Source organism: Centrocercus urophasianus, unplaced genomic scaffold, assembly GCF_019232065.1.
Source record: "Centrocercus urophasianus isolate 14NV4802_14NV808 unplaced genomic scaffold, USGS_Curo_1.0 seq_49, whole genome shotgun sequence".
NCBI classification, from domain to species: domain Eukaryota; kingdom Metazoa; phylum Chordata; class Aves; order Galliformes; family Phasianidae; genus Centrocercus; species Centrocercus urophasianus.
In genome coordinates this window covers 1,161,233-1,176,427 of record NW_024885077.1, presented here as the reverse complement: position 1 = coordinate 1,176,427, position 15,195 = coordinate 1,161,233, and the positions used below count along the sequence as shown (strand labels likewise).

At 56.6% G+C, this 15,195-nt stretch overlaps 3 protein-coding genes across 3 annotated transcripts in view; all 3 read right to left on the bottom strand.

The window, feature by feature from the left end:
- GOT2 (glutamic-oxaloacetic transaminase 2) overlaps window positions 1–4,098 on the bottom strand; it is an 11,086-nt gene extending 6,988 nt beyond the window's left edge. The window contains exon 1 of the mRNA XM_042834750.1: window positions 4,007–4,098. Within this exon, the coding sequence (XP_042690684.1) occupies window positions 4,007–4,074 (68 nt within the window). The 5' untranslated portion in view covers window positions 4,075–4,098. The remainder of the gene's footprint in view (window positions 1–4,006) is intronic.
- Window positions 4,099–6,646: 2,548 nt separating this feature from the next.
- CALB2 (calbindin 2) lies at window positions 6,647–11,209 on the bottom strand. Its single transcript, XM_042834752.1, has 11 exons — window positions 11,122–11,209; window positions 10,290–10,366; window positions 9,564–9,653; window positions 9,387–9,467; window positions 8,866–8,922; window positions 8,711–8,788; window positions 8,527–8,582; window positions 8,076–8,115; window positions 7,939–7,992; window positions 7,197–7,268; window positions 6,647–7,105 (listed from the first exon to the last, which is right to left on the bottom strand). Exons 1-11 carry the CDS (start codon window positions 11,207–11,209, stop codon window positions 6,989–6,991), a joined length of 810 nt encoding a protein of 269 aa, XP_042690686.1. The 3' UTR covers window positions 6,647–6,988.
- Window positions 11,210–14,165: 2,956 nt separating this feature from the next.
- LOC122168995 (purine nucleoside phosphorylase) overlaps window positions 14,166–15,195 on the bottom strand; it is an 8,615-nt gene continuing 7,585 nt past the window's right edge. Inside the window, exons 5-6 of the mRNA XM_042834724.1 lie at window positions 14,953–15,143; window positions 14,166–14,377 (exon numbers count right to left, since the gene is read on the bottom strand). Coding sequence (XP_042690658.1) covers window positions 14,166–14,377; window positions 14,953–15,143 — 403 coding nt within the window. The remainder of the gene's footprint in view (window positions 14,378–14,952; window positions 15,144–15,195) is intronic.

Below are 15,195 nucleotides of genomic sequence, written 5' to 3'. Positions count from 1 at the left end.
TTCCCTAATTAACATTTGTAATAAACTGGTCGGACCAACATTTGAACCGTTGCTTCTTAATCTTAAAGATAATAAAAGAACCTCCTCTCCCTCCTAGAAATTGGAGTGAGACACACTATTGGCTACTAATGGATTTCTCTTCCCTGCCCCACTCCAGGACAGATGCTGGAGCCAAATGCTGTTCTCCTGGAAGTAGCACAGGGTGCCTTCTTCCCCACACAAGGACTGACAAGCTCAAAAGCAAAGGTGTGCTTCCTTGCAGCCAAGCACAAGCCCTGCTCACGTCAGCAGGAGTCCCATGAGCCACCCGCCCTGCTGGCACAGCATCCTGAAGGCACAGAACTTCTCTGAATGTCAACAACAGCACACCAGGCCACGCTATAAAAATAAATCTGTCATCCCAGTCCCACGTTCAGGCCTGTGCAGTGCACAGAGCGAGGTGGCTTTGCAGCAGCTCCAACCCGCAGGCAGGATTGCTTTGGGTTGGAAGGGAAAGGATGAGTCCACGCAGCTCCAGGCATCCTGACGCACAGCACTGTGCAGACTCCCTGCTTGGTGAGGCACGCAGCACAGCACAGCTTGGCTGTTAGCTCCCCTGGGACAGGATTCAGCCTTGAGAGCTAAAGGAGAAACCCAGCAAGCCAGCTCCCATACCTAATGCTGCCCCGTGACAGCTTCACAAAGCCTGGAAGGGGTAACGTTACATGGGAATGCTGCCCAGGTAGAAGCAGGCAGCTTGGGTGCCAGCACGACCAGCTAGAACTCCCAAAGCCATTTCTCCTCCCCTCAGTCCATTTCAGGTCTGTCTGACCCATTACAACACCAACACGCTCACGCATGCAGGCTGCTCCTCGTGGCGCCCAAAGCTCGCTGCCCTGCCCCGCTTCCTCCCAGCATCGCAGCACTTCCAAACCAAATGCCTCCGCTTCCATTTTCCAGCGCCGTGGAAAAAAGGCACAACCAAGGCAGAGACACCTCAGGAAGTTTAAAAATGGAAGATGCTAAGACCGCTAAGCGTAGAGGTAATTAAGACTCGTTAAGTACAGGAGGATGAGTCAGTGGTGCCCCACAGGCTGGCCCTGCGCTGTGTGTGCGGTTGGGTCTCAGGGCTGCCCTTCAGCCGGGCTGCTCACAAGGGGCTCACTGTGTTTGAGCTCCCAATCCTGCAAACACTTCAGCACGTCACCAGCTCCAACGTGGAGCGCTGCAATTACTGCTGATCCTGCTGGCATTTACCTAAGCTCTGGCACCCCAGAGTTAAGTGCTTTTATCCTGAGCCTATCAGCTTAGAGAAGGTTTAGGGCTTGATTTTCCCCTTCTTTGCTTCAGGATTTTGGGGTGAAGGCAGCAGAACGACTCCTCTGCTGCTTTTGGGGAGCTGAGCTGGCAGGGAAAAGGGGAAACAGGAGAGAACAGCCCATGCTGGGTTCTTCAAACACATCACAACCCCCAGGAGAGCAGAGCCAAAGCTTTCCCAAACCCCGACACGTTGCTACCCCCACGTCCCTGTAACGCGCTGTCACTGCACTGCCTTGCACTCCATTTCTGGCATTTAAATGAGCACTGGTCTCAAATAAAGGTCAAAGTTATAAACTGCACAACCTCTCTGCCCACACATCAGGGGTGGAGGCACCTCGGTGCCCAAACCCAAAGGAAAACAAGCTGAAGCTGCAGCTGCACTACCTAAGGTACATCCAGCGTGAGCAGAATGCGTTTCCATCCACTTGTGGACACGAGGGAGTCAGCACTGGGATGCAAAAGCAGAGCTCTCATTCCAGAAGCCTTCTGCCTTTTGGTTTGGTCAGGATCCTCATCAACCAGCAGCACTGGTTAGAAGTATACGTGGAATGTGTGGCTCATGGGCTCAGGCAGGCACACAAAGCAGCTTTCCTCTGGGCGAGCAAGTACTCACAGGTTTCCTTCCTTGGGGGCCCACCCCCACAGCAGATGGATCCCAAAGCCTCTGCCAAAACCCTGCAGCAGCTCTGCAAGCCCAAGCAGGGTGCAGAGGCCAAAGGCCAGAGCAAATATTTGCAAGGGAACGACACCAAAAGGCTGCAAGCCTAAAGGGCTGCTGGCCCAGAGGCTGCAGAAAGCCGCCCATCAAATAAAGGCATTTACAGCAGCCGTCTGCTGACCCAGTAGGGCTGAGCATTGCCCATCCCTGATGCACTTCCGTATACCAAAGGAGTGCTTTAACTGCTTTGGATCTCACCACCTCTGTCCCGATTTCAGGTTGCCTCCATCTGAGCACATTAAAGTGGAGTTAATGAAGATAAGCAAACAGAAAAATGCTGAGCAACCCCGTGCACAACACGCACCGCACAAAGGCTCCTCACCTACAGCAGAGCTGGCACGGCCTGCATTGCTTTCAGGTGACCTAGATCCAATTTGCTAATTTACAGCTGTGCAGTGATCCTGAGCAAAGGGAAGCTATGGCCAGGAGGCTGCTACAGGGTGGGCACAGGACCAAGGGGTCCAAGGGCACAACCCACAGGTGCAATTGTAGGCCACTACAGGGCAAGCACAGCACCAAGAGGTCTAAGGGCACAACCCACAGACACAATAGCTGTCGATAAGAGCCAGAATGCAGTGTCTGGAGCAGCTGGGACTGGGGGCATTCACCCAACCAGGCAGCGAGGGGCTGTGCAGGGTAGAATGGGGTAAATAAGTATCTAACACTCTTCTGCATCTGCTGCAATGAGGAAACCTTGCTTTCCTCACGGCCCCAGGCTGGGAATGGCTCCCTGCAGCCCACCAAGGCCAGCACAGATCGGGAGGCTTCATCCTGAACAGCAGCAAGGCTCAGATCCCCCAGCATGTGCTGCTTTTCAGCCACAAGACCAAGGGATCCAAGCACACAACCCATAGATGCAATACACACAGATGAAAGCCTGAACACCGCAGTAGGAGCAGCAGCGCATGCAGCTCCTTGCAGGGTTCCATCTGTGACCTGCGTCCTTGTGTCCATCCCTGTCTTCATGTCCATGTCCATGTGTTCATCCCCAGTCTCAGGTCCACACCTCTGTCCCCACACTCATCCTCACCCTCGTGTCCATACCCCTGTCCCTGTGTCCCTATCCCTGCCCCTGTGTCCCCTGGCCTCGTGCTCCTACCTCAGATCCTACGTCCCTTGGCCCCATGGCCATATATCTCTGTCCCCATGCCCATTGGCCCCATGTCCATATCCCTGTCCCTATGTCCCTTGGCCTCAAGCCCACATCCCAGTCCTAGTGTCCATTGGCCCCATGTCCATATTCCTAGCCCCATATCTCTTGGCCCCACATCCATATCCTTGGCCCTATGTCCATTGGCCCCATGTCCAAATCCCAGTCCCTGTGTCCCCTGGCCTCATGCCTTCATCCCAGAACTCATGTTCCTTGGTCCCACATCCATATCACTGTCCCCATGTCCACATCCCAGCCCCCATGCCCATACTCTTGTCCCCATGTCCCTTGGTCCCATGTCCACATCCCAGCCCCCATGCCCATACCCTTGTCCCCATACCAGTTCCCGTGTCCCCCTGTCCTGGTATCCATCCCTGTCCCTATGTCCATACCCACGTCCCTGTCCCGGTGTCCCCATGCCTCACACCCACATCCCCATCCCTGTCACATTCCTGTGTCTCCTGGCTTCCTTTCCATTCCTATCCCCACATCCCTGCCCACAGTCCCACAGCAGAACCTCCCCCAACTGCTCGCCCCCCCCCCCGCCCCCCCCCGGGGCCCCCCCAAGGGAGCGGGGGGGGGCGGGGGGGGGGGGGGGGGGGGGGGGGGCCAACCAACCAGAATGCGCCCCCCCCGACTCCCTTCGCCCGCCGGCCAATCAGCGCGCCGTCCCCACGGCGACCCCCTTCCCGCCCCCGAGCCCCTCAGAACCGGGAACGGGTCCCCCGGCCGCAGGGACACGCTTCCTTCTCGGGAGGGACCCCTCTCGAGGACCCCCCCCTTTCCAGCCTGGCGGCACGGAAGTCGCTCCCGGGGCCCGAACCGCCGTCAGCCCTCACCTGGCGCGGGCGGTGGCGGCGGCGCGAAGCGGGGCGCTGAGGAGGAGGCGGCTCTGCAGCAGCGCCATGGTGGCAGCGTGCGGACGGCTCTGAGCGCGGCGCCGGCCCTGCTTGGCTCCGCCCCGCGCATACGCCTTTCAACGCGCTTCGCCTAACAGCGCCCCCTGGCGGCCGGGAGGGCTCCGTGCGTCGCGCCCCGCAGCGGGCAGGGGGCTGGAATTGGGCAGGGTTATATTGGGCTGTGGTGGGCAGCACTGGGCTGTGCTGGGCTCTGTACGGTTCGTTCAGGGTTGTTCTGAACCATGCCGGGCTGTGCGAGATTGTACTGTATCACACTGAGCCATGCTGGGTCGTACAGAGCTGTACAGCATCACGCCCTGCCACGCTAGGCTGCACTGCACTGGGTCATACTGGGCTGTACTGGGTCATACTGGGCTGTACAGGGACATGCAGGGCTGTATGGGGCTGTGCATGACTGCACTGCAGCATGCTGGGTTATACTTGTGTTAGACTGGACACATGGGTTTATGTTGCTCCACATGGGGTTATACTGGGCTCTACAGGGCCATACTGCACCGTGGAGAACAGTGGTCCATGCAGGGCTGCACTGGTCCATATTGGGCTGCGGAGGGCTGTACTGCTGCACACAAGGCCACCCTGGGCTGTACAAGGTTGTACTGGACCATACTGGTCTGTACTTATCTCTATTGCACTGTATTGGACTCTGCTGGTCCATGGACTCTGCTCCACCATGCATACATGGGTTGTACCAGGCAGTACAGGGACATACGGGGGTGTAAGGGAGTGAACTTCAGCACATTGGCTGTGTGGAGCTGCGCCTATGCTTTACGGGGCCATACGAGCTTGTATTACGCCATACTGGGCCATACTGGTCCCTACAGTGCCACGAACTGGACCATGCAGAGCACTGCACTGCTCCGTGTTGGGCTGTAGAGGGCTGCACTGCACCGTGCAGAGCTGAACCGGAGCGTATAGGGTCATACTGGGCTGCGCAGGGCTGGCCTGGGTTGTACTGGTCTGTTCTATACCATATAGGGGGGACCTGCTGGGCCATACAGGACTGTGCTTCACCATACATACATGGGCTATAGCAGATAGCGTAGGGGCAGATCAGGACTGCCCTGCAGTGTACTGGGTCATACTGGGCTGTACTTGTGTTATACTGGGCCACATGGGCTGCACTGCACTCCATGGGGATATACTGGGCCATACTGGTACAAGAACAGCCTGGAGGCCTTCTGTGATGGAGTGATGGCATTGGTGGATAAAGGAACGGTAACTGATGTCAGCTACCTGGGCCCATGAAAGGCCTTTGATATGGTCTCACACCACTCCTTATCTCCGAATTGGAGAGATATGGGTTCAAAGGGTGCTCTGTTGGGTGAGTAAGGAGTTAGTTGGAAGGTCACAGCCAGAGGGTTGTGGTCAGTGGCTCAATGGCCAGCTGGAAGCTGGTGGTGGGTGGTGTCCACCATGGGGACCAGTACTCAAATGAGTGACACAGATGATGCATCCAATGCACGCTCGGCAAGATGATGGTTGACACGAGGCTGAGCAATGGAGCTGACACCATTGTGCCATTGTGGTCCCCTGTGTGGGGGGACGAGCAGTGGGGGGAGGTTCTGCTGTGGGACTGTGGGACAGGGATGTGGGGATAGGAATGGAAAGGAAGCCAGGAGACACAGGAATGTGACAGGGATGGGGATGTGGGTGTGAGGCATGGGGACACCGGGACAGGGACGTGGGTATGGACATAGGGACAGGGATGGATACCAGGACAGGGGGACACGGGAACTGGGATGGGGACAAGGATATGGGTGTGGGGGCTGGGATGTGGACATGGGACCACAATGGTGAAGGGATGCCATCCCTGACCTGTGCAGACTCAGAAGCTGGGTGCATGTGAATCTAATGGGGTTCAACAAGGCCAAGTGCAAGGTGTTTTACTTGGGTTGGGGCAATCTCAGGCACGTCTACAGACTGGGTGAAAAACTCACTGAGAGCAGCCCTACTGAGAAGGACCTGGGAGTCCTGGTGGATGAAAAGTGGAATGTGAGCCAGCAGTGTGTGCCGGCAGCCTGGGAGGCCAACAGCATCCTGGGCTCCATCAACAGAGCGGTGATGGCAGGGTGAGGGAGGGGATTCTTCCTTTCCACTCTGCCCTCCTGAGCCCCTACCTGGAGTACTGCATCCAGGACAAGGGGGAATGGCTTTAATCTAACAGGAGATGTAGGTGAGATGACAGAAAGAAATCCTTCCCTCAGAGGGCAGTGAGGTGCTGCCCAGAGCTGTGGGTGCCATCCCTGGAGGTGCCATCTGTGGGGCAGCCAGTCCATGGCAGTGTCTGGGCCTGGATGGGCTATAACGTCCATTCCAACCCAACCACGCTGTGATTCTACACTGCACTGCTCCACAGCAGGGGGCTGTAGTGCACCATACAGGGCTGCAGTGTGATGCACAGGGCCATGCAAGGCCATACAGGACCGTACCAACCCATACTGGGATCCCCACAGGGCTGAGGGATCACCCTGCTCCGACAGGCACAGAAACCCCCAATGTTCCCTTCAGAAAGCATCACAGAATTAAAACAAAAAAGAGAGAGAAAAAAGCCTCCAATGGTGCAATCACCCTTTTTTCCAACATTTTTTTTTCTTTTTGCTCTAAATCTATTGGTTGTGCCCCAGCAAGGCGGCCTCGCGGCTTTATTCGCAAATAACTCTTCTTTGGTAAACCCAGAAAAAAAAAAAAATAAAGAAATCAAACTCAACAACTCGAGAGCAAAAAATAAAACCCAAACGACCACAAAGCACTCCCAACCTCCAAACAACGCCCGGAAATCATAAACCAACCCAAAAGCCAACCAGGTGGATGGGATTAGAAGGAAAAATGAAAAGAAAAATCACACCCAAAGCGGGGATTTTAATGGGAAAACCGCGCCGTGGGGCCGGGGATGGGGGAAGCCTACAGGGGGGGTTCGCTGCACAGCACCACCTCCAGCTCCTTGCGGTACAGCTTGCCGCCGTCTGACAGGTTCATGATGCTCCGGCGGTAGTTGGTGAGCTGCTGGATGCTCATCTCCTGCGGGGAGGTTTTGGGGTGGCGGGTGGATGGGTCTCAGGGTGCCCTGGACCCCGTGGGTTTGGTGCCGCCCCGTTCAATCCCTGCTTACTTTCTTGTTCTTCTCGTAGAGGTCTTTCAGCAAGGCGTCCAGCTCGTGCTCGTCGATGAAGCCGCTGCCGTCCTGGTGGGGTGAGTGGGAATGGGATGGGAGCCTGGAACCCACCCAACAGCTCCCAAACCCATGGGGGGAACAGCGGGTGTCCCAAGGAGATGACAGCGTTCACCCTGACCTTCCCCCACAGAGATCTCAACCTTCATCTCAACCTTCCCCATGGAGAGATCCCAAACCTTCTCGGCCCCATGGAGCGAGCACGGATCTCCCCAAGGAGACCCCATCCCAAACCCTCTCAGTCCCATAGAGGAAACAAGAGATCTCCCCAGGGAGAACCCAACCTTCACCAGAGCCTCCCCAGAACTTTCTCATTCCCATGGAGAGAGCAGAGACGTCCCCTACGAGACTCCAAAGCCTTCACCAGAACCTTCCCCAAACCCATTCGGTCCCGTAGAGGGAGCAGACATCTCCCCAAAGAGACGCTGACCTTCACCCCAACCTCCCCCAAACCCTCCCAGCCCCATGCAGGGAAGACATCTCCCTATGGAGACGCCACCCCGAACCCTCTCAACCCCAAGGAGGGAGCAGAGATGTGCCCAGTGAGAACCCAGCCTTCACCCAGACCTCCTCAGGATCCCCCCAGCCTCATCCCAGTGACACAGGGCCGTCCCAAGCCGCTCTGTCCCCAGGTTCCTATTCATACTGGGGCTCCCCGTGTCCTCTCCCACCAACCCCATACCTTATCATAAAAAGCAAAAATCGCGTTGAACTCCTCCGAGGACAGCTTCATCCCCTGGGCAGCAAGAGATGGGGATGTGAGGAGGCACATTGCAAGCAGGGGGGTGGGAATGATAACTATAATAATTATTTTTTTACCTGAAACTTAAGAAGGAAATTTTCTTGCACAGGCAGCAGTCTGAAAAACAAGGGATGTATGGGAGCAGTGAGCTGGGCTTCCCAAAAAACATCACGTTGGTGACCAATGTGTGACCAGTGCTCCCAGCCCACCCACGTCTCTGTGGCAAGGAGGGAACCTGATTTGGCCAAAAATCACTCTTTTTTCCCCCGTTCTTTTCTTTTCCAGGGTCAGTTTGAGCCTCAGGGCAAAGGGTGGGGATCTGAAGGAAATGGGAACCCAGAGGGGTCTGGGCAGAAGGGATGAAGGCACCTGGAAGCAGCCTTTTTAGAATACAGATTTTGGGCTTTTTTTTTTTTCCTTAAAACAAACAACAGGTTAGTGAGGCCAGACGGGTAGCAACCTGACTCAAAACACCTCCTGTGGGTGTCTTTGGGGTTTCCTCTTCCTCCCCACCGCTCGTGGCCTTACCGGGACATCTCGGAGAGGCCCAGTTTCCCGTCCCCGTTCATGTCAAACATCCGCAGCTGTTGGGACAAAAGCGGGACCGGGTCACCCCTCACCCCATCCCTCCCTCCTGCTGCAACCACGGGACCATGGAAGTCCAAAAGGCCACGTGGGGCCAAGCCCAACGTCCCCACTGGCTGCCACATACGATGGTCTGCGTGTACTCCTGCAGCTTGGCCTCATCGTACGGCCGGTTCGCCTTCTTCAGCAGGTCCGACAAGAAGCCCTGCGAGGACAGTGCCACACTGTCTGCCCACTGTCACCTTGGGTGACGCCGGGGATGACGCCATGCAGGCAGCCCACCTTCAGCTCGTTGGCTTCGATGTAGCCACTGCGATCCGTGTCGTACCTCCTCCATGCCTGCAAAGGGGCCACCACGGACGTCACCATGAGTGGTGCCACATGGATCCCAATCCTGGTGACGATCCCGCAGCATCCCAGTGGAACGGGGACATCTCCCACCCGTGTCATTATGGGGACATCCCACCCACGTCATCACGCTCCATGCCAGCTGCTGTCCGTGATGCTACCACCCATGGGCTGGATGCCTTCCAAACCACCTTCAAATGCCACAGTCCTCACCACAACAGACCCTAAATATTTAATTACCCTCCCCAAATAAACTCTGCTTCCAGATATTGACTCCGGCTTGGAGCCTGGGGTCAGTGCCCAAGGAGAGCATGATGGCCGTGCATCATCACTTCACGTCTCCAAAACCCAGCTGGCTTTCGGTAGCCCTACAGCACCCCCAGCACATCCCTAAAGCACTCAGCATGGAGGCAGGGTGCTCAGCGGCCCCAAAACCCACTGCCCTCCCTGCTCACCTCCATGAACTCCGAGCTGGAGCCCACATGCTGGCGGAAACACAGCAGGAAGTTCTCCTCCGTGGGCAGGATCTGGGCCAGCTGCAGGGACAGCTGGTTTCAATGGAGCACTGCACACACCCCAGCTCCACCATCCCTCATGGCCCCGCAGCCCCGTCCTCTTCCCGCATCCCTCACCTCTGCCATCTCGATTTTGCCATCTGCATTTTTGTCATACTTGTGCATGAACTCCTTCATCTTGTCGCCCAGGCTGTCCCTCTTGGAGTCCTGCCAGCAGCAAGAGGGGTCGGGAACATTTTCCCTATCCCGTCCCATCCCAGTCCCCATTCTCATCCCTGTCCTCATCCCATCCCACCTCCACCTCCACCCCCATCCAATCCCCACACCCACGTCCATCCCAACTCCATCCCATCCCCATTCCTGACGCCGTCCCATCACCATCCCTGGCCACGTCCTTATCCATGTTCCCATCCACGTCTTCATCCTCATCACCACCCAACTCCCATCTCCATTCCATCCCCATCCCATCTTCGTCTTCATCCCATCCCACCCCATCCCAGTCCCCATCCTGTCCCCCATCCCCATCTTCATCCTCATCCCATCTCCATCTTATCCCATCCCCATTCCCGTGTTCTGAGAGAGGGGACACAGGACACGTAACCTGGTTGGGGTGACACCAAATGGCCCAAGTGCCACGGCCACCAGCATCCCAGCATCACAGCAGGAGCTGATAGATGACCTGCGCCTCAGTTCCTACCCCCTCCCCCTCTTCCAGAAGCCCCACAGCTCCTCTATTGCTTTTAATTAGCGCTTCCTCATTAAGGCTGGATGCCACCAGCACAGCAGCATGCACACCCCACCCCAGCGCTGGTCCCTACACGCGGGGCCACACGGTGACCTTACCACCCCGGTGCCCTTCCTGGCACTTTCCAGCTCCTGGAAGAAGTTTTCCAGCTCTTTGCCTTCGATGTAGCCATTCCCTGGGGAGGGGGAAGAAAGGAAATGAACCCCCCTTGTGTACGCAGAGCAGGGATGGGACGGGGGGTCCGATGCCACCGGTGGGACGCTGGGGGGGGTGTGCAAAGCCCCGGCCACCTCAGCCCGCCCCAACCACCACCCCAGAGGGTCTTCTAGAGCCCTACAGCCCCCCACAACCCCTGGGGGCACAGAGCCCGGGGGGCTGCGTGGCGCTGGGCTGCGTTTTGCTCTCTTTGCATCTTTGGGTTTTTTGCATCTTTCAGTTTGTGCTCCGGTTCTTTTTGCATCTTGCGTTTTTCTGCTTTCGTTCTTTTTGCATCTTTTCAGCTTTTGCTTCTTTTTCATCTTTGTAGTTTTGCCTATTTTTTTTTTTAATTTTTGTTTCTTTTTCCCTTTTTTTTTTTTTTTTTTTGTTTTTTTTTTCCCCCTTTTTTTCCTTTTTTTTTTTTCTTTGCCTTCACCCCTATTTTTTCCTTTTCCCCTCCTTTTTGCCTTTTCTCCCTTTTATTTCTTTTTCCCCCCTTTCCCCTCTCTCTTCTTTCCCTTTCCCCCTTTCCATCCCGCTCTCTCCCGACAAACCACCGCACCGAACACCCCGACCCCGTCCGGGCTCCGCGCTCCGCTCCCATCGGAGCAGCACCGCATCGCCACCTCCACACGGCGAGACTTCGGGACCCGCACCGAGCCCCCCCGCCCCCCCCACCCCCCCCCGTTCCCCATCACTTCGCACTCCCCCCTCATCCCGGCTCTCACTGACCGTCGGCGTCGAAGTGCCGCCACACGTCGAGGAACTGCGAGGCGCTGAGCTCCGCCAGGTGCAGGTGCGGGGCTCGCTGCCCCGCCATCTCCCCGCCGCTGCCCGCCGCCCGCCGCCGCCCCCCGCTTTTATACCCGGCCGACCCGCGGCCGCCAGGGGGAGCGCGGTACCGCACCGCACCGCACCGCACCGGGCGGGGAGGGATGCGCCGCGTCATTGCCCGGCTCCTGTGCCACCTGCCTCTGCCCAGTGTCACCCAGCCCTGCCCCGTGCCCCCTGCCCTGCGTTAACCGCCTCGACCCGGTGCCACCTGCCCAAGTCGCTTCCCCTCGCCCCGTGCCGCCTGCTCAGTGCCGCCTACCCCCGTCCTGGCACCCATCCCTGCCCCGTCACCTTCCCCTGCCCCGTGACACCTCTCCCTTCTCAGCGACATCTGCCCATGTCATCTATCCTTATCTACTTTAGTTCTCTGTCTCCCACCCCTGTCCCTTGTCCCCTACCCTCGCCCCACGCTTCTACTCGGTGTCCTCTATCCCACCCCGCATCACTCACCCCTGCCCTCTGCCACCTACCTCCTCCCAGCACCCTGACCCCTGCCGCATACCCCTGTCCTCCCATCACTTTGCCCCTCCCTTCTGTCACTGCATCCCTCCAGGCATCGTCACCCCCTCCCCACGTCACCTGCCCTGGTCCTGGGCCATCTGAACCCCCCACAGGAGGAGAATTTCTGCCCCCTTCCTCCTCCCCCCAGACTGGGCAGGGACAATTCCCATGGCCCAGCACACAGCATCCCAGGGCTTTGGGCACCGCTGTCCAGCAGGATGCGTTGCCATGGCTACAGGGGTGGAAAAAGATAATTCACATCCAGAGCTCTCAGCTGATGGATGTGATTAATTAATGACGGGAAGAACGCAGGGACGCTCGGCACAGGGCAGGAATGCAGCCCTGGTGTCCATAGGATGCAATGGAGTGTGAGGAGCTGAAGCTTTGGGGAATAAGTTTTGGGGTTCAGGGTCTGGCCCCATTGCTTTTCCTTTCCTCTCCCTTTAAAGTTTCACCCCTGACAGATGCAATACGATGTGGCCAAGAGCAGCACATCCTTGCAGTGCAGACCATGGGAAAAACCAGAAAGCCCTCCATTCAAAGGCAGATTTTTGGTAGAGAGAAATGTCTGATGGAGTTCACTTAACTTCAGGGCAAAGCACAGGCTTTTTTGGCACCTGCCCATCCTGAAACAGACCCCATTCAGGTCCTGCTGGGTTCCTTGCTAACCCCCAGCACCAGAACAGCAAACACAAAAAGCCCCTTTCCAGGATCGCAGCAAGCTTTATTTCCCCCCTGGCACCGTCGTGCCTTTGGAAACCCATCAGCAATAAAGGTGGTTGGGCTGAAAGTGCCTCAAAACCAGATGGATCCTCTCATTCGTGGTAAATCTCCCCCTCATTTCAGATTGGGCGTTGGGCAAAATTTCTTCTTGGACTGAGCAGCGAGGCACCGGCCTGCAAGGAGCTGGAAGAGCCACCATCCCTAGGGATGCCCAAGAGCCCTGGGGATGTGGCACTGAGGGACGTGGCCTAGAGCAGTCATAAGCACGGGTTGACGGGCAGAGATTGGAACTAGATGATTTTTTAAGGTCCCTTCCAACCTAATCTATCTACGGTTAGACTAGGAAGTATTTCTAGAGAACAATTTGGCAAAGGTAGAAGAGTCATTTGGTAGATGTTGGGAACCCATCCGCACATGGCTTCACCCTAAAAGCTGCCTTACATGCAGTCCCACCCTACAGCCATCCTTGGAGCCCACCACCTCAGGGAGGGCCAATGGTGCTGGAGGAGCCCAGGCCCCCACCCAGAGGCCTCCCTGCACACTGCAGCCCAGCCTGATGCTGCTTAATTAACGAGGCCACCTGAAATCCCAGCCTTAGCTACGGCCAACCGCACAGCTGCCTTCTTCGTGCACTCGAGAGGCTTTGTATTTACCAAGTATTAATTAGATGAACATGAAGCACCATTTTCCAGGCAGGGGGATATTAGCCAGCCTCCCACTGCCCTGTAACAAAACAAGCACAGGCTGGGGTGGGTCTGAGAAGGGAGAGGGGAAAGTTGGCTGCTCAGAGAGCTGGTGCTACCCCATCCCTGCACACAGCCAAGGTCAGGGAATGGGGCTGTGAGTGCTGATGGAGCTGTGGGTGTCCCTGCTCAGTGTGAGCAGACGGCCTTTAGGGTCCTTTCCATCGCAAACCATCCTATAATTCTGATGGTGCCAACACCTGCATCGCTCCCAACACAGCATCATCCCTTGGTACCAACACAGAAGGCTCCAAATATCCACCCAGACAAATTCACTGAGCCACAGCATCCTTCTGTGCCCCAAGGCAAAGGGACGTCACAGTGGGCTGAAGCCTGCATGGAGTGCTGGCGTGCAATTGATCCACTAAATTTAGGAAGGCAGATTGGAAGCTCTCCACGATGAGCTGGGCTGCTGGGTTCAGCCTGTGTCACTGGTGAGCGCTGGCTCTGACTCCATGGGCTCGATGGAGAGCTCCAAGATAAATGAATGTAAAAAATCATCTCGTAATTACAGCCCCTGCTTCACACTCAGCCACAGTCCGACCTTTGGGGGATAATGAATAATGCATTGATATGGGGAACAGTCACCTTTCCCTCATAGCCCATCAGCATAACGAGAGCACGGTGGCTCCTGATGTGTCCTAGGTTCAATTTCTTCATGGAAAGCTCAATCTTTCCACAGGCCAGCAGAGGACTTTCCTAGGCCAACAAGGCAGCTGGCTACCAAAAAGGGGATCATTGCAGCAAGATTCAGAGCAAACCTCAGCATCCAACTAGCTAAAGCACAGAGACAAAGCTCAAACATCTCCTCCCAGTTGGGACATCAGAGTGGGACCATCCCAACCAGAAAGAGAAACCAACAATCTGTACCAAACTGGAAAACACTGGGTTCAAACTGGGACCAGCTCACCAAGGGCTCTCCCTCGGCACATCCTAGCATCCATGCGCTGTGATTCGGATGCTAAACGCTTGAGGTCAGGGGGAATTTGGGCCGAGCTTGCTGATGAGGTGCACAACCAAGTTCTGCAGGGCTTTGGCCTGGGCCGCTGAGACGCGCAGAACATCTTCGTGGCTGGCTTTCTCCTGGCTGCCATAGCTCATCACTGCCGTGTTGGTGATGAGGGACAGCCCGAGGACACACAGGCCACAGTGCCGGGCCACGACCACCTCTGGCACGGTGCTCATGCCTGGGGAGGAGAGGAGCAGGATGAGCGGAGCTGGTTTGGATTCACAGCAAAACAGCTCTCTGAAAGGAGGTCGTGCCAGGGGAGGTTTGGGCTGCATAGAAAGAGCAGTAAGGCAGTGAGAGCTGCCCCAGAGGATGGAGGGAGTCACTGTGCCTGGAGGTGTCCCAGAGCCGTGGGGATGTGGTGCTGAGGGATGTGGTAGAGTAGGTTGGGGTTGGACTTGGGGTCATGAGAGGTACTGCAGTTGCCATCCCTGAACAGCCAGAGCTCTTGTGGAGGTCTGCTTTGTAGGGAAAGGCACAGCAAGAGTTCCAGAATGTTAAAGATCATGGAAAAGCACAATTATTTTTGATTAGGTCCCACTGAAGTGGAGCCACCTGAGCGTGGGATACATATGAGTTGGGAAATAAGCAGAATATTGTGCTTGGCTCCTCGTTCTAGACACCATAAGCACACAGACTCGCTCCGCAGATCCATCCTAGAAGACCAGAAAGGTCAGCCTTGTGCAGGACGAGTTGTTTAACCCATTGCTAAGCACCCTTTTGAACCACAGAAGCCTGGCCCATGCAGCTCACCCACAGCATCTGCTCCCAGGGCCTGCAGCAGGTGGCACTCGGCGATGGTCTCATAGCAGGGACCTGCCATCATGCAGTACACCCCATCTCGGGTGAAGCCCAGGAAGCCCAGCTCCTGGGCACTCTCCATGGCCAGGCTGAGCAGATCTTGGTCATAGGCATCAGACATGCAGGGGAACCTCACGCCGAACCTGCAAGGCACAGGGAGGCACAGGGAGGCACAGGGAGGCACAGGGAGGCACA